Below are 24,374 nucleotides of genomic sequence, written 5' to 3'. Positions count from 1 at the left end.
GCCCCGTACCCTCTTAGCGACACCTTTGGCCCTGCTGTCTCCCCACACAGCTGAGGCAGCGGGGCCACATCTGGGGACCCAGCGTCCCTTCCACACAGGGCCCCAGCCACTGTCCAGACCTTCTCCAGGCATCAATATTTGACCAGCACGGGCCCAGGCTTCCCTCGGGGACTGAGCTTATTGGAAACTGATGGCAAACGATTGTGGATCGGGGCCATGACAAAGCCCCTCAGCCCAGTTTGTTGTCTCCAGGGGGGGCTGTCCTGGATTCCCACCATGGCCTGGGCCCCGCTCCTCCTCGCACTGCTCACCTATTTCTCTGGTACTAGGCTGGGTGCAGGGAGTCTTCAGTCTTTTAACTAGGGGCTACTTTCATTTTTCCACACCCATGCACTACCTGCACAGACCAACAAAGTTTTTCATCCCCATCTTTTCTCCTCCTGCCCTACGTTCCCTTGCTCAGCGTGTGGTGACTTAGCTGCTGGCAGTGGCTCTCTCTCCAGGACAAACAGCTCAGCCCCCTGCTCTGTGCCTGCGCGGTCCCTCAGCACAGGCCTGTCTCAGCCCATCCCCAGCTCTCCTGGGGACACGCATGTCCCGATCGGCAGGTCCCAGGCCAGACTCCAGCACTGCTGTCTGGATGCTGCACAGGCTGCCCCAGAGTCTCCACCCACTGTGACTGCTGCTCTCCCCTCTTCAACCCTCCTTCCCTTCCCGCTCCGCAGGGTCCTGTGCCCTTTGCTGCCCTGTGCTGCCTTGTGGGGTGGGACAAGTGGCCCAGCTCACACCCATTTGGCAGGAGAGGGCAGAGGCCCTTTATCAGGCCATGGTGAGTCCATGCTGGCTGTTCCTAATCACCTTCTTCTCCTCCAACTGTTTAGAAATGCATTCCCCGAGGACCTGCTCCATGACTTGTCCAGCCACTGAGGTGCGGCTAACCTATTATTCCCTGGATCCTGTTTTTTTCCTTTCGGAGCCTAACTATGAATGGGACCACAAAAGTAGTGACTGACTGCATGAATGAAGCTCCCCCTCACCCCCGACCCAGTTGCCTGCATCATACCTTTGGAGTCACACAGGTGTATGTTGACAGTGTGCCAGCTCTAGATTTTGCTTGTCCTCAGCATGGCAGCTGCAACGGTCTGAACCCCTCTCAGGTTCAGACAGGCTGGTGGCACAAACACGTTGGTCACTCCAAGACAAATAATGTCCTGACATGGAGCAGATGGCAGGAAGGTACAGCAGGGCGCTCCAGGCCAAGGGACGCTGCGAAGTATGAAGCAACGCCCGCTCTCATTACTGGTGGTGAAGGTGCCTATTGTTGGTCCTCGCCACACAAAAGTGATGCCAGGGCTGCTGCCCTGCTCACCCCACCTCAGTTCTGCTCCTGAGCTGGAGCAGGTGAAAGGGCATCTCAGCGCTGTTACTTGCAGCTGTGAGGAGTCAGAGGTGTCCTGGTGGCAGCCCTAGCAGTGAGCACTGGAGGGCACTGTGCACCCACTGTCACAGACACGGGGACAGCATCTCCTGGTTAGCACAAGCCACAGGGCCGGAGCTGCCTGGAAACAGTGCCATCACCTTCACACAACAGGGTGACTTTCCCACTCTCAGAGGGAGGCCATGGTTGTAGCACAGGCCCTCTGTTACCTTTGTGCTGAATACACTCGTATCATCCCCAGCTCTGCCTGGATGCAGGCACATCCTGGCCTTCAGACCCCAAGTCACAGACCAGTCCTGCTGCCTGTGTGGCCTGCTCAAAGAATATGTGCATGGCATCTTCTGCTTCCCTGACCCCTTGGCCCTGCTTCTCTTCCTGCTTTGGAGAATCCTGAGTACTTTGCCAGCCACTGCAGCAGGTGAAAGGCCTGTCCTGTTGCCTGGATGTTATGCCCAGGGAATACGGGCATGGGGTCTTCTCCTACCCTTCCCTTCCCTACCCACCCACTCATCCTCCTCCTTTCCTTGCTGCAGAGGCTCCTGAGTATTTGCCATCCAGCAGCCCAGAAGCTTAGCCCGGTGCCTATCTGAAAACAGCAAGTTCAACATGGCCAAACGTATGAATTTATCCCTGTTGCAGGGTGAGTGCAAGTGCCGGAAAGGGCTGCCCTGGGCTGGTCTGGGAGAGGGCTGGCACTCCTAACATTGCTCGCACTCACTGGTGTGCCATGGATCCCAGTGCCTTGACCTGGCCCCTTGCCCCCCACTCTCCAGAGCAGGGAAAGTCAGGAGGGCCGTGTGACAGTGTGGGCTGTGGCAAGAGCCTGGCTCAAACTCCACAGCTACGTGGGAGGGGAGGGAAAGCGCTGCTGGCATCTGACCTTCCAGCCACCGCTTGTACCTTCCAAAACTGCTGGTCCCAACACCCTCCTGGACTCCTGCTCGCTACCCAGGAGGCTGGGGGAGGAGCTGGAGCTGGACTGGGCTCCGGCTGAGAAGAACCTGAGTGAGATGTGGCCCCAGGTGGGGAAGGTGTGTGAGTGCCTGGTGAAAAGGGGTGCTCTGGGCATCCACACTTGGGGAGATCGAAGTGTCACCTTTCAGCAGACTTAATTGAAACCAGCCTTTCTTCATGCAAGGACTATGGGAATGAATGCTGCCAGACTCTGCCCTGGTCCCTGTGCTATTGGAGAAGTACAAGGCAGCAGCAGCCAGTGAGCAGGGGCAGATTTGCATGAAGGGGCTGATCTCAGATTTGAGGGTTTAAGAGAGACATGGAGGGTCCTATCTAGGGACCTGTTTGCCGGAGGAAGTTGAGCTGGTCTGGATTCCCACCATGGCCTGGGCCACGCTCCTCCTCGCACTGCTCACCTATTTCTCTGGTACTAACCTGGGGTGGGGGAAGATTTCACAGTTTCTCAACCCAGGGCCATTTTCATTTCTCCACTTCCTGCACTGCCTGCACAGACTAACACAGCTTTTCATCCCCACCTTTTCTCCTCCTCCTTCAGGTTCCCTTGCCCAGTACGTGGTGACGCAGCCGCCTTCAGTGTCTGTGTCTCCAGGACAAACTGCTCGGCTCACCTGCTCTGGGAACAACATTGGTGGCAAGAATGTGCAGTGGTACCAGCAGAAACCTGGCACTGCCCCTCTACTCATTATATATAATGATAGCAAGAGACCCTCTGGCATCCCTGACCGATTCTCTGGTGCCAACTCTGGCAACACGGCCACATTGACCGTCACTGGAGTCCAAGCCCAGGACGAGGCTGAATATTACTGCCAGGCGTGGGACAGCAGCAGTGATCTGCCACACAGTGACACAGGGCAGTGTGGAAGTGAGACACAAACATCCTCTCATCACAGGAACTGTCACCATCCCCTGCATGTGATGCTGCCGACAAGTGGGTTTCATAGGGCCCTTCCTGGAAATGAAGACACAGGACCTGGACAAGCTCTTTGGACTGAAGAGACAGTGGACCTGGGACAGTTACTGCAGCCCCAAACCAGGGGAGGGAGGTGTTATGGGGGCTCTGGATGGCATCAGCAGTACCTTTCCTGCTTCTTTTTTTGAAGGGCAGGGTTTCCAAGGATCATACATTTGCTTGATAGTGGCTGCCCCAGAGTCTCTGCCACTGGGATTTCTGCGGCCCCCTCTTCCACCCGCAGTGTCTGTGTCTCCAGGTCACACTGCTCAGCTTGCCTGCTCTGGGCCTGGCAGCTACATGCACTGGTACCAGCAGAAACCTGGCAGCGACCCCTGCTCATTATATATGAAAATACTAAGACAGCCTCTGGCATCTCTGACCGATTCTCTGGCTCTAAAAGTGGGAACCCGGGATCATGCTGCTTTCTTTCCTTCTCTGGAAGGTCCTGGGCCCTTTGCTGGCCACTGCTGCTCTGTGGGCTGAGGCAAGGGGCACAGCCTAAACCTGTTTGGAAGAATGGGAATATGCACTGGCTCCAGACACCACATATATTCCTCATGGCTCCCAGCCTCACTCCCTCTGCCAAAAGCACCAGTCTGTAATGGTGCAAGAAATGGAGACCTTGTGCCCTGAAGGCCTCACCACTCATAAGGACGAGTCGGCTCCTCGGCAGCCACTGCAGTTCTCCCCGAGCAAGGGGCAGGGAGGGCAACTGAAGCTCCCCTGCTACTGCCCTTCCAGCAGCTCCATCAACCATTATTTTCCCAAGCCCCATTATAGCTGTCACACCCAAACACTGATCACTCCTGGCACCCACATGGCACCCAGCCCCGGCTCCAACAGCATCCAAACATCACTATCCCTCTGCCCAAGGGCCACTGGGGTTCCTTCTTCCAAGCAAAGGTGATGGGTCCAGGCCTGAGGCTGGGGCTGAGCAGAGCCAGTGTAAGACTTGGGGCCCCGGTGGGGAAGGTCCCTGCCAGGGACCCATTTGCCTGAGGAAGCCAAGCTGGGCTGGATTCGCATCATGGCCTGGGCACCACTGCTCCTTGCACTGGTCACCTATTTCTCTGGTACTAGGCTGGGGCGTGGGAAGATTTCACACTCTCTTAACCCCAGCCCATTTTCATTTCTCAGCCTCTCTGTGCTGCCTGCACTGACCCAGGAAGCTTTTCATCTCTATCTCTTCTCCTCCTCTTTCTGATTCTTTTGCCCAGTACATGGTGACACAACCACCTTCGGTGTCTGTGTGTCCAGTACAAAATGCTCAGCTCACCTGCTCCAGGAACAACATTGATCACAAGAACGTGCAGTGGTGCCAGCAGAAACCCGGCACTGCCCCCCTACTCATTATATGTAATGAAAGCTGTAGACCCTCTGGCATGCTTGACCAATTCTCTGGTGCCAACTCTGGAGAAAATGATCAAAGCATCCAGTACAGACTGGCTAGCAGATGGCAGTAGTCTGAAGAATAGCTAACATGACTTTGTTATGGGCAGGTCTTACCAGAACAACCTCATTTCCTTCTATGATCAGGTTACTCCCACCTGGATGGGGGAAATGAGGTTGATGTCATATACCTGAACTTTAGAAAGGCCTTTGACCTGGTCTCCCATAAAGCCAAAGGAGGACTCCAGGACCTCCCGCTCTGTCCAGCCAGGGGCATGGACCAAGGTGGTCAAGGGCCCTAAGGCCCGCCGCACCAAGGCCCCTGCCCCGCCGGAGGTGAGCAACAGGTATGCACCTCTTGCCGCTCCAGCAGAGCCTGCTGAGTTGCCAGCTCCCACAGGCAACATGGGCCCAACTGCAGCTCCCGCCCCTGCTCTCCCCAAGACAAAACGTAAGGTGTTTGTTGTGGGAGACTCCCTCCTGAGGGAGACTGAGGGGGCAATCTGCCGCCCTGACCCCTTAGCCCGGGAAGTCTGCTGCTTCCCGGGGACCTGCATCTGGGACATTGCGGAGAGGATTCCAAAGCTCCTCCAACCCACAGACCACTATCCCATGCTCCTAATTCATGTGGGCACCAATGACACAGCTCGGAGCACTCCCACCCGGGTCATGAGGCGCTACATGGATTTGGGAGCGGGGCTAAAGGGTCTGGGGGCACAGGTGGTGTTCTCGTCGATCCTCCCAGTCTCAGGCTATGGGCTGAGAAGGGACAGGAGGATCTATGTGGTCAACCAAAGACTGCGACACTGGTGTCATCAGGAAGGCTTTGGCTTTCATGACCACAGCCCACTCTTTGGCGAGAGAGGCAGCGAGCTGCTGGGAAGAGATGGTCTCCACCTCTGTCCCCTAGGGAGGAGGCTCTTCTCAGCCAGACTGGCTGACCTGCTCCACCAGGCTTTAAACTAAGCCCGCTGGGGGACGGGGGGACTCCCGCCACTGCTGGCCTGCTGAGCAATCCTTGCAAAGCCAGCAGATCAAAGCACTTAAGGGAGCCCACCCCTGCCCCAGCCCTGGTAAAATCTGTGGGCAAGGAAGGAGCCCGCCAGGGTACACTTGCCTGCCTGTACACAAATGCCAGGAGCTTGGGGAATAAGCAGGAGGAGCTCATCCTCCTGCTCAGTGCAAACAATTACGATGTCATAGAGATCACAGAGACCTGGTGGGACTCCACCCATGACTGGACCACGGGGATAGATGGCTATACCCTGTACAGGAGGGGTTGTGTAGAGAAAAGGGGCGGGGGTGTAGCTCTCTATGTTAAGGAAAGCTACACGTCCCTGCAAGCCGATATTGGCAACCAGGGTGGACGACTGGAGACCCTCTGGGTTAAAATCCGTGGGGAACACGGCACAGGGGACACAGTGGTGGGAGTCTATTACAGACCTCCCACCCAAAGTCCTGAGCTTGACCAGGAGTTTGCCCAGGAACTGGCTGAGGCAGCTTGCTCCAGGACCATGGTTGTCATGGGTGACTTCAATTACCCGGACATCTTGTGGGAGGATCACTCAGCAAAATCTGAGCGGTCGCAGAGCTTCCTCTCGTGCGTGGATGACCTCTACCTGACTCAAGAAGTCTATGGGCCAACAAGAGGCAAAGCGCTGCTCGACCTGGTGCTGGCTACTGGGGAGGACCTAGTCGGCGACCTAGTGATCGATGGGAAGCTGGGTGACAGCGACCACGAGCTGATCACCTTCACCATCCGCTGAAAAGCTGGCAAGTCAGTCAGCAACACGCAAGTCCTTGACTTCAGGAAAGCCGACTTTGACAAGCTCAGGAGGCTTGTCAGTGAGGCCCTAAGGGACCGTGACCACAGGGAGAGGGGAGTTCAAGAAGAGTGGTTGCTCCTCAAGGGAGCGATCCTCAATGCACAAACTCAGTCTATTCCATCTCGGAGGAAAGGCAGCAAGAGGGCACAGCAGCCCCCTGGCTCTCCAGGGACCTAGCAGACCTCCTGAGGCTAAAAAGAAAGGCCTACAAAGGATGGAGGATGGGAGTCACCTCCAAGGAGGATTATTCTGCACTGGTCCAGTCCTGTAGGGAGCAGACCAGGAAAGCCAATGCTGCAACTGAACTCCAGCTAGCTTTGAGCATCAAAGACAATAAAAAGTCCTTTTTCAGATATGTGGGGAGACGGAAGAAAAGCAGGGGCAACATTGGACCCCTGCTGAACCAGACGGGGCAACTGACAACTGACTCCCAGGAAAAAGCCAACCTATTAAATAGGTACTTTACGTCAGTCTTTCATCAGTCCCATGGGACGCCCATGCGCGCTACAGGGCCAGGAAGTCCGGATGAGGGTGATCCCCTGCCTTCCATTAATGCTGACTTTCTGAAGGAACATCTTGAGAAGCTGGATACTTTCAAGTCAGCCGGCCCTGACAATCTTCACCCCAGGGTACTCAAGGAGCTGGCGAGCATCATAGCCCAGCCTCTAGCGCGGATCTTTAAAAACTCTTGGTGCTCTGGTGTAGTGCCCGAAGACTGGAAGAAGGCCAACGTGGTGCCTATCTTCAAGAAAGGGAGGAAAGTGGATCCAGCTAACTATAGGCCCATCAGCCTGAATTCTATCCCGGGGAAGATCTTAGAAAAGTTTATTAAAGAGGCCATCCTTAATGGACTGGCCAACGTCAACATCTTAAGGGATAGCCAGCACGGGTTTGTTGCAGGTAGGTCTTGCTTGGCCAATCTCATTTCCTTCTACGACCAAGTGACCTATCACCTGGACAAGGGAGAAGAGATTGATGTCATATATCTTGACTTCAAAAAAGCCTTCGATCTGGTGTCCCATGATCGCCTCTTGGAGAAATTGGCCAATTGTCACCTTGGGTCCTCCACGATCCACTGGCTGGAAAATTGGCTCTGGGGTCAGACCCAGAGGGTAATAATTGATGGAAGTCATTCATCGTGGTGTCCTGTGACCAGTGGGGTCCCCCAGGGCTCTGTCCTTGGACCCATACTGTTCAACATCTTCATTAATGATGTGGACACTGGAGTCAGAAGCGGACTGGCCAAGTTTGCTGATGACACCAAACTTTGGGGCAAAGCATCCACACCAGAAGACAGGCAGCTGATCCAGGCTGACCTGGACAGGCTTAGCAAGTGAGCAGACGAGAATCTGATGGTGTTCAACGCCAATAAATGCAAGGTTCTCCACCTTGGGAAAAAAAACCCGCAGCATCCTTATAGGTTCGGCAGTGCTATGTTGGCTAGCACTATGCAAGAAAGAGACTTGGGGTTCATCATTGACCACAAGATGAACATGAGCCTGCAATGCGATGCGGCGGCTAGTAAAGCGACCAAAACGCTGGCTTGCATCCATAGATGCTTCTCAAGCAAATCCCGGGATGTCATTCTCCCCTTGTACTCGGCCTTAGTGAGGCCACAGTTGGAGTACTGTGTCCAGTTTTGGGCTCCACAATTCAAAAAGGATGTGGAGAAGCTTGAGAGAGTCCAGAGAAGAGCCACGCGCATGATCAGAGGTCAGGGAAGCAGACCCTACGATGACAGGCTGAGAGCCCTGGGGCTCTTTAGCCTGGAAAAGCGCAGACTCAGGGGTGATCTGATGGCTACCTACAATTTTATCAGGGATGACCACCAGTATCTGGGGGAACGTTTGTTCACCACAGCGCCCCAAGGGATGATGAGGTCGAATGGTCACAAACTACTTCAAGATCGTTTCAGACTGGACATAAGGAAGAATTTCTTTACTGTCCAAGCCCCCAAGGTCTGGAACAGCCTGCCACCGGAGGTGGTTCAAGCACCTTCATTGAACACCTTCAAGATGAAACTGGATGCTTATCTTGCTGGGATCCTATGACCCCAGCTGACTTCCTGCCCTTTGGGCAGGGGGCTGGACTCGATGATCTTCCGAGGTCCCTTCCAGCCCAAATGTCTATGAAATCTATGAAAGTCTGCTTCCCTTCCTGCTTTGGAGGGTCCTGGGCTCTTTGCTGGCCAGTGCTGCCCTGTGGGATGGCGCAAGGGGCACAGCCCAGAACTATTTGGGAGGATGGGGGAGAGGGGAACCCTTCTTGGTCCCAGACACCCCACATCTTCCTCACAGCTCCCAGCCCAACGGCCTTTGGCAAGAGCCCCAGTCTTTAGCAGTGTTGGGGCCCAGCTGACTTGTGCCTCCAGGCCTAAGTGGCCATAGAAGTGAGCCAAGTCCTTAGCAGTCAGTGGGGGTCTGCCTCGAGCAGGGGGCAAGGAGGGCAACCGAAGCTCCCCTGCTACTGCTCAGCCAGCAGCTGCATCTGCCGCCAGCCACCCCCAGTCCCAGCACAGCCATCACAGCCCAAACGCTGACCACCCCCTGGCTGGACACTCAGGACTGCCCCACACCCAGCCCACAGCATCCACACACCACACAGCTCTTCAGGGCCCAGCAGGATTTCTTCTCCTAAGCCCAGGAAAGGGGCTCAGGATTGGGGCTGGGGATGGCGCTGAGCAGAGCCAGAGTGAGACTTGGGGCCACGTGGGGAAGGCCTGTGATTCCTCAAGGCTGATGAACTGCTCTGGGCATCCACGCTTGTCTGACTGGGCCCATGGGGTCCCCACCTCCGGCACTCACTGCTTTAACCCCTGGCAGATGGAAACTTGACCTGCCTTTCCTCCTGCAATGGCCACGGATATTGATGCAGCCAGGTGCTGTCCTGAGGTCTCTGCTCAGAGGGAAATGAAAGGTGGTAGCAGGCAGGGAGCAGGGGCAAATTTGCATGAAGGGGCTGATCTCAGATCAGGGGGTTTAAGAGAGACGTGGATGGTCCCAAACACAGACCTGTTTACCTGAGGAAGCCGAGCTGGCCTGGATTCCCACCATGGCCTGGACCCCGCTCTTCCTCACACTGGTCACCTATTTCTCTGGTACTCGGCTGGGGTGCAGGGAGATTTCACAGTCTCTTAACCCAGGGCCATTTTCATTTCTCCACATCCAGCACTAGCTGCGCAGACTAATGAAGCTTTTCATCCCCACCTTTTCTCCTCTTTCAGGTTCCCTTGCCCAGTACGTGGTGACACAGCCGCCTTCAGTGTCTGTGTCTCCAGGACAAACTGCTCGGCTCACCTGCTCTGGGAACAACATTGGTAGCAAGAGTGTGCACTGGTACCAGCAGAAACCTGGCACTGCCCCTCTACTCATTATATATGGTGATAGCAACAGACCCTCTGGCATCCCTGACCGATTCTCTGGTGCCAACTCTGGAAACACAGCCACGTTGACCATCACTGGAGTCCAAGCTCAGGACGAAGCAGATTATTACTGCCAGGTGTGGGATAGCAGCAGTTCTCAGGCTCACAATGTCACAGTGCAATGGGGAAGTGAGACACAAACGTCCCATTGCCACAGGGGGCCTTTACCAACCCTCACTCTGTGATACTCTGAGGACGCAGCTCAGCTGTGGAGAAGCACTTTTTCCCATGTCACTCCCAAGGGATCCTTCCTGGCAAGTTGGGATCCAGGAGCTGCACAGGGCTCAGATTCCTGGGATGTCCCCTTGTTTTTCTCTGTGGGAGACACTGGACTCAGCTCGGTGTCGTTGCTCTGAACTGTCACCGCATGGGTGCCTCTGTCTGAGGACCTGGTTCCCCTGGGGACCAGCCATGGCTGGACACTGCTTTCTGAGTCAGCCCTTCCCCGAGGAGCCACGCTTTGTTCTCCTGACACCTTCATCAGGGAATCTCCACCATCCTCTTAGTTATAGCCTCCCAGCGAGACTAGTGGGACCAACCCAAGGCCAAGAGGAGCAGGAAAGACAAAGGCACCCACTTCTTAGCAGGGGAACGTAGAAGAGCTCATCTCTAGAGTGAAACTTCCAGAGACAGGAGTTCTCCAGACTTTGGCCAAGCTCTTTGAGTGATAAGAGAGAGAGCAAAGGGCAGTTAGTGCCACCCAGATCCACAGAGAAGGAGGTGCTGTGGATGTGCTGGGTTTGGCTGGATTGGAGATGTCGAAAGAGCCTGCTGGTTACATTTCCATTGGGGAACGAGAGTGCTGTGTGCACCTACTGCTTGCTTGTCTCTTGGGGAAGCAGAAGTCTGTGTTTCTCTGAGAGAGACAGAGCCACAATATCACCTACCCATTATTTTCAACTTGGTTTTTCAATACTGGAGTCATTTTTTTATGTCAGGGTGACAAAGGGAGTTCACATGAGCTGGCCAAGACCAGTGCAGGACATGGTCCCAGGACTGTAGGGGCTCCTGTCTCACAGTCTTTGTCCCTCACCTGTGCGCCTCACTCCATCTCTGCCTGTGGTTCAGTCTAGTGCTGCTGGCAGTGGGACACCATCCATTTCTCCTCTTCCTGCGGCCAAACCTAGAATGATCTGGAGACTGGCAGGAGCTTCATGATCTAGAGATGAGGGCAGTGTGAGGCAGGGGATGCACTTGTCCTATAGCCACTGATGGGACGCACAGTGATGGGCTACTCATGTAATCACATTCCTGCTGTGCCCCCACTTGGCACCTTCTCCACCCACCACTGCCTGAGGGCCCCACTGGGGAACCTGCTTCCCCCTTGCTACCACTGGGCTGCAGCAAGAGGGCAGTGTGCGCTGCTGGTTTGGGAGAGGCTGACATCTCTGCTGCTCACCTATGACCGTGCACCTACCGTGTTCAGCTCTGCTCCAGCCCCAACAATGCAGAGACTAATCACATAGTTACAATGAGGGAGGTGGGCCTTTCTTGCAGCTTGCACAACCTCCTCCAATACATTTCAGCATGAGTTTGTTACCAGAATGGCCAGTGATCTCTGCTAGACATCCATTTTGATGGATAGCAGGGCAGGTGATGTTGCGTTAACACTTCCAGTATTTTTTTTCAATGATTCAGCAGTTCTACATTCTTCCTTCTCATCAGGATGTGATTTAAACATCTCCAAGTCAGACATGCACTACTGGATACTGAGGATACATGTACCTCACTGTCCATAGATGCATCCCGCTGCCATTGGGTTGTGTCCCAAACACCAGGCCTTTGTTTTAAACGAAGCACATCACCATGCAGTCTTACTTTGTTCCAAGCATAAAGTGGCTTGTTCTACTCACCCCACTCTGTTTGTCCTGGTCTCCGAAGTTATTGGGGTGCTACAGCAATTAACCCCTTCCCAGTCATGCAAACAACGCCTGAGCCCCTGGCTAAGCCAACAGTTTTCCCCTGATGGGGCTGAAGGCAATTCTTATTCGATGTGTCCACGTCCACATTGTCTCAGAGACCAATTGGACAAGAGCAGGTCACCCTGAAGGCAGAGATTGGCTGTTCCTTACCCACAAGGATCTTTATAAAGAGCAGATACTGAAGGGGATCCTCCATGGATCTGGTTGTTTTCCTCCCAGGGGCCTGAAATCTCCTCACCATGCTCTGGGCTCCCTTTGTGGTGCTGCTGGGCACCTGGTGCACAGGTGAATATGGGAGACCATTATAAGTTTGCATTAAAGTGGCAGATAAGGCCAATGCTCACTCCACATCCCTAAGGACCATCCCAGGTGAGTGTGACAGGTTTCTACCCTTTCACTTTCCAGGCTCCAGGTCACAGTCTCTACTGACTCAGCCGCCCTCCGTGTCGGTGCACCCAGGAAACACCGTGAACCTCGACTGCTCTATCCACAGTGGGAGCAGCAGCAGTGGCTACAGAGTGTACTGGTACCAGCAGAAATCTGGCCCTCCCCTGTGGTACCTCCTGAGACACACATCGGATTCAGACAAGCACCGGGCCCATGGGCTTCCCGCTCGCTTCTCCGGATCCAAGGCCCTGTCCAGGAACACCTGCTCTCTAACCATCTCGGGGGTCCTCACAGAGGACGAGGCTGTTATTACTGTGGCATGTGGTACAACAATGCTAAACACAGACATCAGTCCACTGGAGAAGTGAGACAAAAACCTCCCAAAGCTGTTTTCTGTCGGGGTCTGCATCTGCTGCGAGGTTTGGCCTGTGCCCTTAAACCCCACACAAAGGTTTTTTGTTTCTAGTTCTCTCTACCTCCTCATGTAGTGGGACGGGATCTGAATGGGACGAGGACACTTCTCCTACCCATGGTCCCAACACCTGCTGTCCCAGCGCAAGGAAAAACTCTCCGTTCTCATTAAGAGAAATTGCCCCTAGCTCTCAGGGGCAACAGCTAGACCATGGCAGCATGGTGGGTCTGCTCCTGTCTGGCTCTGCAAAGTACCAGTTACAAGGGCCCTGAAGGGCTGTGTTGTTTGAGGCCATCACCAACGTGGCCTCTTCAGCAAGATCTGCTTGATGTGTCCCTCGCTGGTTCCATCATATCCTGTGCATGTGGGCTGGGGTGCCTCTGTTGGGGTGGATGATGGCAAGTGAGCAGGAACACATTTCCATGAAGGGGCATATCTCAGATCTGGGGGGTTAAGAGAGACATGGAGGATCCTAGCCACAGACCTGCTTGCCTGGGGAATCCAAGCTGATCTGCATTCCCACCATGCAGGGGTGACACGTAGGGGGTGCATGTGGCTGCACGTGCACCCCCTGAGCGTGGTGGTGCACCCGTACAACAAGGCACCGCTCACCACCCCGCTGCTGATACCAAGAGCGGTGTCTGCAGGCAAACCGCAATCCCCACTGGCCACCGCTGATGCTGCTGTTGTTGACTGTGGGAGGTTGCTGACACTTGGTCGGCGCTTGCCACCACCCACTACAAACAGCGCTGGCAATGTCTGTGGGAGAGCCAGGCTCCTGCCACTGCCATCGCAGCCGTGCCTCCCCAGCTCCCGGGGGCACACATCGTTCATGCCACCATGGCCTGGGCCTTGTTCCGCTTCACACTGGTCACCAATTTCTCTAGTACTAGGCTGGTGTGGGAGGAGATTTCACAGTCACAGGGCATGGAAATGATAGAGTAAAGGCTGTGTGTTTTGCAACAGAGTCCACTGTGCTGATCAGGACATCGGCATTCCAGTAACCCTGTTCTTCTAAAGAAACCATCCTCCTTCCTTCCCAGCAACTGACCATAAAGAAGGGGCTCCCAGTGGTGGGGGTGCTGTGGGTCTGCAGAGAAGCCAGGGACTGAGAGGAGCCAGAGGCTTGTCCTTGTGAGGCCACGCTAGCACTGGCTGCAAGGGGGCCTCTGAGCCTGCTTCTTTGGGGAATCCCATGGGAGAGCTTTAGCCAATTCCTCTGAAAAGGGGCCGGGGTCCCCACGTGAGGTGGCGGTGCATGGGACTCCCTGGACACTCCCAGGCCCAAACTCCCAATGACAACCAGGCTCCTCGCCCTCTCTCCTTGGAGCTTCCCTGACTTGAATGAGCAGGTGAAAGGGAAAAGCTGCAGCTCAGACCCCTCCCTGCCTTTCCCCAAACAGATGGCTGGTCATGGTGCTCTGCTTGGTCACCTGCCTGGGGAAAGACAAGCACCATTGCTCTCCCCACAGCATTTCAGTGCTGCCCATTGACTGCTGCTGGCCCGAGTGCACTGTCCCTGCAGTGGCAGCAGGAAGCGGCCCTGCCCACACCAATGGCACAGAGTGCAGCTTCCTTGCAACATGCTGTGACAGCCTGTCTCCAAGAGAGGGGTAGTCCCGGGTAGAGCAAGCTACCACATCCCAACCTCCCAGCCAAACACAGAGGGTAAAGAATCAAATGCCAGGATTGGTAGGGACCACGAGCATCATCATATTCAACCCCATGCACGTGCGGAGCACTACAACTCGTCAACAACTCCCTGGTCAGTGCTTATCTATCCTCTTCTGGAACATCTCCAGTGATGTCGCCACTCTCTGCTTTCATTCTCTGGGGATCAGTAAGTCTGAGAGTGGCACAAATATATATTGCTACCCAAGGGGCAATCATTGGTTTTTCTCACTGCCCAGGGGCATTCTGCCATGCATGAAAGGGGCTTGAAGGCCTTCATGGCTACTCTGTCCTGGGGCCCAGAGTGCTACGTAAGTGTTATCTTCAACAACAAGAAACTCATTACCAGTGAAATTAGGATGGTTCCTTCTGCACCTTCCCCAATGGCCTGAACCCATGACCCTGTAGCAAACCCAAACAGCCTGTTGCGTACATGGGGATCAGAGCAGTCACCTGGCAATCATCCTAGCACATGCCTTCCACAGAGCAGCTCCCCTGCCGGTGGGCCCAACCTGGCACAACTTTCTTTCCCCAAAGCACAATCCCTGCACTCTGCCTCCTTTCCCTGCCTCAGCCTTGCTTACCAGTTCCTATGCGGAGTGACCGCATTCCACTTTGCTTGTGCCCAAAAAGCACTGAGCTGAGTTTGCTCAGCATGTAGACAACCCATAGACCTGCAGGTATAGCTGGGTTATGTGAAGCCTAAAGAGGAAGCCATAGGATTGCTCCAGACAACTCCAAAAAAGCCGTCAGAGTGGCAACAGGCAGCAAACCCCACCTCTAGCTGTCACTAGCACCAATGAGGAAGAAACCTTCTTGTGCTATAGGAGGCGGACCTAGCCTAATATCAGGGACCAGTCAGAGGAGAACAGATTAGCAGGAAGGAGGAGTTTTATCATTCCTTTACTGGAGGGTGGGGACGGGGCGGAGAGAGGGAGATCATTATAAGGGGCAGATACTGCGGGGCATCCTCAGGAAAAAGAACCAGATATCTCCTCACCATGCTCTGGGCTCCCCTCGTTGTCGTGCTCCTGGGGGTGTGGTGCACAGGTGAGAACAGAGGAAGGGTTAAGCATGCTTTCAAGTTACTGCTAAAGCCAATGCCCACACTGTTTCCAGGCATGACAGACATGTAAGCAGGCTGTAACAGGTTTTTACCATGTTTTCCAGGTTCCAGCTCCCAGTCTGTGGTGACGCACCCGCCTGCAGAGTCAGTGTCCCCAGGAAACACTGTGAAACTCTCCTGCGCCATGAGCAGTGGGACCAGCATCAGTGGCTACTACATGAACTGGTTTCAGCAGAAACCTGGGACCCCCGCTCGGCACCTACTGAGATACAAGTCCGATTCTGACAAGCACCAGGTCTTTGGGGTCCCCGCTCGCTTCTCTGGCTCCAAAGACACGTCCAGTAACACCGGCTACCTGACCATCGCCGGTGCCCTTGCAGAGGACGAGGCTGACTATTACTGTGCTGTGTGGCACATTAGTGCCTGTCACAGTAATATAGTGAGAGGGGAAGAGAGACAAAAACCTCCTCTGCTCTGCCCAGCCAGGGCTTTGTGAGGAACTGGAAAACTGGAATCTGCTCCATACCCTGAACTCTAGCACACGGTTCATTGCAGGGGACTGAAGCCCTGTGGAGTGGCTTAAGATGAGATGGGGTCCCAAAGTGGCCAGCCCACTACCCAGGGCCCAAGCCCCAGTGTATCTTCAACCCTTATACTTGTGAAGAGGCCTGTGAGGGAAAGCCAACCTGGAACAAGAGCTCTGGGAGACGTCAACTTCCCAATGCCTCTCAAATATGGACCTACTGCTCTGCTGGCCCCTATACTCGCTGGACCGCCGGGAAGATGGGGGTGTGTCATCCCCCAACAACATCTGGACTGACTTAGACCTGTGCAAATAGGCAACTATTCAAATTTGGATTCAGCCAATTCGATTTGGAGATTCGAATCGTTTTTCCAAATCAATTTGGAAAAGATTTGGAGCCGATTTGGAGAGATTCGGAGATTCGGCCAAAGGTATAACATGCAGGGCTGTTAGCCCTCTCAAGTTCATCGGTTCAAGGATTTCTGGGAAACTGCACCTCAAATTCGTGAGAGCAAAAATCATGTCACGTGTGTGTTAGGCAACAGCAGGGTGAAAACTGCAGGGATGGTAGCCCTTGCTAGCCTACAAAGCCTGCCAAGTTTCAAGGTGATTGGTGCAGTGGTTTCTGGGAAACTGAACCTCAAGCTGCTGACAAGCAGAACTCATGACATAGGTGACACTGTGTGTGTTCAGGCACAGGGGCATGAAAACTGCAGGGCTGGTAGCCCCTGCTGAGGCCACAAAGCCTGCCAGCTGTCAAGGAGGTAGGTGCACGGGGGTCTGGGTTCTGGGGCCCTGCACCTCTGGCCACAGGCAGGCAAAACTCATGACATGGGTGCTTGTGGGACTGTGTGTGTGTTCAGGTGAGCCCTTCCTGCTGCTGTGGCCTCTGCACAACACGGCAGTGTGCCCCCGTGAGGCCTCGTCCCCCACAAACTCATGGACTCAATCTACACAGTGGAGTTCTGGCTCGCTGCAACCGGCCGGACACCTGACAGCCCAGGGACCGCTGCACTTTTACCTGCGCTGCTACATCCCCCTTTCTCCACTGCCCCCTACCCCAGCCTGTCCCTCCCCGCCGATGTCTCCATTTCCATTTTCACTGACTGGCTTTCTTGCCTGCAATGCGGGCCAGGCAGCCTCTGGCTTCTTTACTAGTCCTTCCATCCAGGACTGACTGCAGGTACTTCCTCAGCCTGACACAGGGGTTTTCAACCCTAAAGATGGCATCCTGGGCAGCTAAACTGAGCTCACCAGGAGTCTCACAACTACACTGCAACCAGCAAGCGTCAGGTCTATCAAAGGCGTGACAAGTCTGGGCGTTTGCCAGCCAGGACTTTGTGTGTGTGCGCGTTAGCTGGAGGTTATGGCGCCTAATCCTTGCCTTTCACCAGGGGATCGTTGGTCCCGGTATTTAAAGGGCTGCCGTGCCACCAGCAGTCCCACCAGGCCTCCCTCCCCTGGCAGGAAACTGGCTGGTGCTGGTGCTGGGAGTGCTGGCATGGGAAAGTGAATCCCCCTCTTCCACATCCCCTCGCCACTACACATTGTCCTTCCTGACTTTGTTCACCAGCAACTGCGTCCAGTGATCATGGGTTTTGGGGCTGCCAGTGCACATGTTCCCCTTCACCCTCGGGAGTCCATGATTTTCTCTACCTACTACCTAGGAGGCTGATGAAGTGCAGCTCATAGGCCCAGCTCTGAAAAGTGGTTTGTACTTTCAAACAAGCACCTAACCTCATCACCAGAACTGAAGCCAACTTCAGTTTTCACCCCGCTATGTTGTAACGCCTAGATGTGACATGAGTTTTGCTTTCAAGAATTAGGGGTGCGGTTCCCCCCAAACCCCTGCACCAATCTTCTTGAAACTTGGCAGGCTTCATCCTCTCCGCAGAGTCTACCACCCCTCAAAATTTCATCCAAAGTTATGGATATTTTATTATTTCCCCATTATACACTATGGCCGGATCTCCAATGTGACTCCGAAGCTCTTTGGAAGCTCCGAACTGCTTCAGGAAGCCTAACGAGGCAGCGCTTCGACCCGGATGTGCTGCTTCGGACCCCAAAGTGTCTGAAGCTTCTCTGGATGCAGAGCTCTGTCCGAAGCCTCACACAGGACTACAACATATATACGTATAAAACTCTTTAAGATAGTTATCATTACAGATATAGATAGAAATATACATATAAAGCTCTCTAAGCTGGAGGAAGTTGGCCCTAGAGAGGACATTCGGGTAAGTGCCCATGCCTCAGGCCTAGAGGAAGGACCGTGCTGGGCTCTCATTTACACCGGAGACCCCGCCCTGAAGTCCGCCGAACCTGCAAAGCGCAGTCTTCAATCAGGTCCAGAGGCTCCTCGCATCCTCCCACCTCCGAGCAGGGGCGGGGCAAACCCCTCCCACCTCTTACCTGATTGGTGGAAATGTTCCATCAATCTGAAGTGTCCTTCTCCAAGCCGTGCCTGCAGAGAGCCCGCCACATGAGGAACGGCATGAACTGCAGAAATGAGTGCACAGCGGGGAACGGGCCCCATCATCCCTGCATGGGTGACACTGAGCACTAGGAGCCGGCCGTGCACAGGTCCCTGACGCTGCTCGCATGGTGGGAGCCTCGGGGGACCAAGCAGCTCCTGGGACAGGGACCCTGTGGGCCATGGGGCTTCTTGCACCCTAACCGTTCCTAGACAGGCAGCGAGTAGCTGTCTGCACTGGTGTTGACTCCTACAGGGCCCTCCCATCTTTCCTCTGCCCCTTCATCTCCAGAGTGGGGCCCAAGCACAAAGGGGAGGGGGAGGAAGAAGTGCTGTCGCTCTCTCCCCTGCCCTTGCCGAGGTCCCGCTCCACAGCCCCTGCTCTGCCCACCTCCTTGCGAGCGCACTCTGCTCTGCCCCAGGGACCCCGCATGAGATGGCCGTGTACAGGGTCCCTGACACTCCCAGGCCCAGACCCCCATGACCAGCAGGCTCCTCACCCTCCATCCCTAGAGCTTCTGATCTCAAAGAGCAGAGGAATGGTACAAGCTGCACCCCCCACCGCCCCGTACCCTCTTAGCGGCACCTTTGGCCCTGCTGTCTCCCCCCACAGCTGAGGCAGCGGGGCCACATCTGGGGACCCAGCGTCCCTTCCACACAGGGCCCCAGCCACTGTCCAGACCTTCCCCAGGCATCAATATTTAACAAGAACGGGCCCAGGCTTCCCTCGGGGACTGAGCTTATTGGAAACTGATGGCAAAGGATTGTGGATCGGGGCCATGACAAAGCCCCTCAGCCCGGTTTGTCGTCCCCAGCGGGACAATCTGGAATTCTGCGCCCCAGGAACCGAGGGAGAGAGCAGGCCTGGGGGCTCCTTGCTGGGATTAGCCCTGTTGTCTCCGTGGTGCAGGGACAACGCTCTCCTGTCCCAGCAGCTATAGGGACGTGCACAGAAAGGTGCTCTGCAGCGTGACTCTCCCTGCACAAGAGGAAGGGGAGGTTCAAAACACCGGCAGCAAATTAGGAGGAAGCAGATTTGCCTGAAGGGCTGTTCTTCAGTTCAGCAGGTTTAAGAAAGAGTCAGAGGGTGCCAGCCAGAGACCCTGCTGCCTCAGCACGTGGAGCTGATCGGGATTCCCACCATGGCCTGGGCCCCGCTCCTTCTCACTCTGCTCACATACTGCTCAGGTGTGCAAGGGGAGATTTTTCTCAACCACTTCATGCAAACATATGTCCACTTCTCCCTGCCTCTGCCCTGGCTGCCTGGTCTTACTTATCTGTCAATGCAGTGATTAAGTATTGTCTTAATCCCTGTGCTTTCTGCTCCTTTTCTAGGTTTGTTTGCCCAGAACATGGTGACGCAGCCACCCTCAGTGTCTGTGTCTCCAGGACAAACTGCTCGGCTCACCTGCTCTGGGACTGGCAGCTATGTCCACTGGTACCAGCAGAAACCTGGCAGTGCTCCCCTACGCATTATATATGATGATACTAAGAGACCCTCCGGCATCTCTGACCGATTCTCTGGCTCCAAATCTGGAAACACGGCCACGTTGACCATCACTGGTGTCCAGGCCCAGGATGAGGCTGACTGTTACTGCAGCATGTGGGTTAGCAGCAGTGGTCACCATCACAGTGACACAGTGCCATGGAGAAGTGACAAATAAACCACAGGGAAGGTTTTACACTTGCTTCTTGAGTAACCAGCTGAGCTGGAGGAGAGATTTCTGATTCTCTTGTCAGCTGCAGCCTCGATCTATAGAGGGCGCCGGGAACCCACTCGACTGCCACACGCAGGATGTCTTGCTAGGATTGCCAGAGTAGAAGGAGCCTTGGTGACTTGACTCAGAGTTTCAGCCCCTCCGGGGACTCACTGTGAGATACATGAATGTACTGAATGTGCAGATATCTAAAGTGACTTTTGGCTGAATCTCCTTTGCTACCACCCTGCCAGCACCCCATCTGCCACCAAGTGTCCCAGCCCCTCTACAGCCATCACAGTCCAAGCATTGACCCTGGCACTCACTGCACACCCAGCCCCTGCTCCACTCCAGTCCACCGCATCTACACACCACGGCTGCTCTTCCCAACACTCCCTGGGATTCCTTCTTACAAGGCCAGGAGGGGGCTCAGGCCTGGAGATGGAGCTGGGCAGAGCCAGGCTGAGACCTAGGGTTCAGGTGGGGAAGGTCTGCGCGTCCTCCAAGTTGAGTAACTGCTCCGGGCATCCACACTTGGTTGACGGAGACCAGGAGGTCCCCGCCTCCAGCATCGGCTGCACTGACCCCCACAGATGGAAAATCATCTGTCCTGTCCTCTGGCAATGGCCACAGGAAGTTATGCAGCCAGGTTCAGTCCTGTGGCCTCTGCTCTTGAGGAAATGAAACGTGGCAGCAGCCATTGAGCAGGGGCAGATTTGCATGAAGCGGCCAATCCCATACTGGGCAGTTCAAGAGAGACTTAGAGGGTCCCAGTCAGGCATTCATTTGTCTGAGGAAGCCGAACTGGCCTGGGCCCCACTCCTCCTTGCACTGCTCACCTATTTCGCTGGTACTAGGCTGGGCGCAGGGAGACTTCAGTCTTTTAACTAGGGGCTGTTTTCATTTTTCCACACCTGTGACCTGCCTGCACAGACCCACAAAGTTTTTCATCCCCATCTTTTCTCCTCCTGCCCTACGTTCCCTTGCTCAGTGTGTGGTGACTCAGCTGCTAGCAGTGGCTCTCTCTCCAGGACAAACAGCTCAGCCCCCTGCTCTGTGCTAGTGCAGTCCCTCAGCACAGGCCTGTCCAGTGCAGGCTGTGAACATCAGGCTTCTCCTGCAGTCCAGCACCAGGTGGTCTCAGCCCATCCCCAGCTCTCCTGGGGACACGCATGTCCCGATCGGCAGGTCCCAGGCCAGACTCCAGCACTGCTGTCTGGATGCTGCACAGGCTGCCCCAGAGTCTCCACCCACTGTGACTGCTGCTCTCCCCTCTTCAACCCTCCTTCCCTTCCTGCTCCGCAGGGTCCTGGGCCCTTTGCTGCCCTGTGCTGCCTTGTGGGGTGGGACAAGTGGCCCAGCTCACACCTATTTGGCAGGACAGGGCAGAGGCCCTTTATCAGGCCATGGTGAGTCCATGCTGACTGTTCCTAATCACCTTCTCCTCCAACTGCATAGAAATGCATTCCCCGAGGACCCACTCCATGACTTCTTCAGCCACTGAGGTGCAGCTGACCTGTCTATTATTCCCTGGATCCTCCTTTTTTCCTTTCGTAGCCTAATTATGAATGGGACCGCAAAAGTAGTGACTGACTGCATGAATGAAGCTCCCCCTCACCCCCGACCCAGTTGCCTGCATTGTACCTTTGGAGTCACACAGGTGTATGTTGACAGTGTGCCAGCTCTAGAATTTGCTTGTCCTCAGCATGGCAGCTGCAACGGTCTGAACCCCTCTCAGGTTCAGACAGGCTGGTGGCACAAACACGTCAGTCACTCCAAGACAAATAATGTCCTGACATGGAGCAGATGGCAGGAAGGTACAGCAGGGCGCTCCAGGCATAGGGCCACTGCAAAGTATGAAGCAACACCCACTCCCACTACTGGTTGTGAAGATGCCTATTGTTGGTCCTCGCCACACAAAAGTGATGCCAGGGTTGCTGCCCTGCTCACCCCACCTCAGTTCTGCTCCTGAGCTGGAGCAGGTGAAAGGGCATCGCAGCGCTGTTACTTGCAGCTGTGGGGAGTCAGACTCATGCTGGTGGCAGCCCTAGCAGTGAGCACTGGAGGGCACTGTGCACCCACTGTCACAGACACGGGGTTAGCATCTCCTGGTTATAGCACAGGGCACGGGACGGTTATCACAGAGCACGAGGAAATAGTGCCATCATACTTCACACAACAGGGTGACTTTCCCACTCACAGAGGGAGGCCATGGTTGTAGCACAGGCCCTGGGGACAGCCCTGTCCTGCACAAGGAGGAACTGGGGGCCTCCTCTTTTACCTTTGTGCTGAATACACTCGTATCATCCCCAGCTCTGCCTGGATGCAGACACATCCTGGCCTGCAGACTCCAGGTCACAGACCAGTCCTGCTGCCTGTGTGGCCTGCTCAAAGAATATGTGCATGGCATCTTCTGCTTCCCTCACCCCTTGATCCTGCTTCTCTTCCTGCTTTGGAGGGTCCTGAGTACTTTGCCTCTCCACCAGGTGAAAGACCTGTCCTGTTGCCTGGATGTTTTACCCAGAGAATGCGGGCATAGTACCTTCCGCTACCCATCCCTTCCCTACCCACCCACTCATCCTCCTCCTTTCCTTGCTGCGGAGGCTCCTGAGTATTTCCCATCCAGCAGCCCAGTGTCTTAGCCTGGTGCCCATCTGGAAACAGCAGGTTCAACATGGCCAAAGGTATGAATTTATTTCTGCTGCAGGGTGAGTGCACGTGCCGGAGAGGGCTGCCCTGGGCTGGTCTAGGAGAGGGCTGGCACTCCTAACATTGCTCGCACTCACTGGTGTGCCGTGGATCCCAGTGCCTTGACCTGACCCCTTGCCCCTCACTCTCCAGAGCAGGGAAAGTAAGAAGGGCCGTGTGACAGTGTGGGCTGTGGCAAGGGCCTGGCTCAAACTCCACAACTACGTGGGAGGGGTGGGAAAGCGGTGCTGGCATCTGACCTTCCAGCCACCGCTTGTACCTTCCAAAACTGCTGGTCCCAACACCCTCCTGGACTCCTGCTCGCTACCCAGGAGGCTGGGGGAGGAGCTGGAGCTGGACTGGGCTCCGGCTGAGAAGAACCTGAGTGAGATGTGGCCCCAGGTGGGGAAGGTGTGTGAGTGCCTGGTGAAAAGGGGTGCTCTGGGCATCCACACTTGGGGAGATCGAAGTGTCACCTTTCAGCAGACTTAACTGAAACCAGCCTGTCTTCGTGCAAGGACTATGGGAATGAATGCTGCCAGACTCTGCCCTGGTCCCTGTGCTATTGGAGAAGTACAAGGCAGCAGCAGCCAGTGAGCAGGGGCAGATTTGCATGAAGGGGCTGATCTCAGATCTGAGGGTTTAAGAGAGACATGGAGGGTCCCATCTAAGGACCGGTTTGCCAGAGGAAGCCGAGCTGGTCTGGATTCCCACCATGGCCTGGGCCACGCTCCTCCTCGCACTGCTCACCTATTTCTCTGGTACTAACCTGGGGTGGGGGAAGATTTCACAGTCTCTCAACCCAGGGCCATTTTCAATTCTCCACTTCCTGCACAGCGTGCAGAAACTAACACAGCTGTTCATCTCCTTCTTTTCTCCTCCTCCTTCAGGTTCCCTTGCCCAGTACGTGGTGACGCAGCCGCCTTCAGTGTCTGTGTCTCCAGGACAAACTGCTCGGCTCACCTGCTCCGGGAACAACATTGGTGGCAAGAATGTGCAGTGGTACCAGCAGAAACCTGGCAGTGCCCCTCTACTCATTATATATAATGATAGCAAGAGACCCTCCGGCATCCCTGACCGATTCTCTGGTGCCAACTCTGGCAACACGGCCACATTGACCGTCACTGGAGTCCAAGCCCAGGACGAGGCTGAATATTACTGCCAGGCGTGGGACAGCAGCATTGCTCTGCCGCACAGTGACACAGGGCAGTGTGGAAGTGAGACACAAACATCCTCTCGTCACAGGAACTGTCACCATCCCCTGCACTGTGATGCTGCCGACAAGTGGGTTTCATAGGGCGCTTCCTGGAAATGAAGACACAGGACCTGGACAGTCTCTTTGGACTGAAGAGACAGTGGACATGGGGCAGTTACTGCAGACCCAAACCAGGGGAGGGAGGTGTTATGGGGGCTCTGGATGGCATCAGCAGTACCTTCCCTGTTTCTTTTTTTGGACGGCAAAGTTTCCAAGCATCATACATTTGCTTGATAGTGGCTGCCCCAAAGTCTCTGCCACTGGGATTTCTGCGGCCCCCTC

At 55.1% G+C, this 24,374-nt stretch overlaps 4 gene segments (V, D, J or C); all 4 read left to right on the top strand.

Moving 5' to 3' along the window:
- Positions 1–276: 276 nt before the first annotated feature.
- On the top strand, positions 277–3,848 carry LOC132243476 (immunoglobulin lambda variable 3-21-like). The segment is given in 3 exon segments: positions 277–322; positions 2,949–3,275; positions 3,808–3,848. Coding segments are annotated over 3 exon segments (414 nt in total).
- An 11,546-nt stretch (positions 3,849–15,394) lies between these two features.
- LOC132243475 (immunoglobulin lambda variable 5-45-like) lies at positions 15,395–16,022 on the top strand. The segment is given in 3 exon segments: positions 15,395–15,443; positions 15,564–15,890; positions 16,015–16,022. Coding segments are annotated over 3 exon segments (384 nt in total).
- Positions 16,023–19,594: 3,572 nt separating this feature from the next.
- LOC132243474 (immunoglobulin lambda variable 3-25-like) lies at positions 19,595–20,116 on the top strand. The segment is given in 2 exon segments: positions 19,595–19,640; positions 19,788–20,116. Coding segments are annotated over 2 exon segments (375 nt in total).
- Positions 20,117–23,552: 3,436 nt separating this feature from the next.
- Positions 23,553–24,134, top strand: LOC132243472 (immunoglobulin lambda variable 3-9-like). The segment is given in 2 exon segments: positions 23,553–23,598; positions 23,728–24,134. Coding segments are annotated over 2 exon segments (453 nt in total).
- The last annotated feature ends 240 nt before the right edge of the window (positions 24,135–24,374 follow it).

The sequence above is a fragment of the Alligator mississippiensis genome, chromosome 10 (genome assembly GCF_030867095.1).
Source record: "Alligator mississippiensis isolate rAllMis1 chromosome 10, rAllMis1, whole genome shotgun sequence".
NCBI lineage: Eukaryota > Metazoa > Chordata > Crocodylia > Alligatoridae > Alligator > Alligator mississippiensis.
This window is presented reverse-complemented; position numbering and strand designations above follow the sequence as displayed.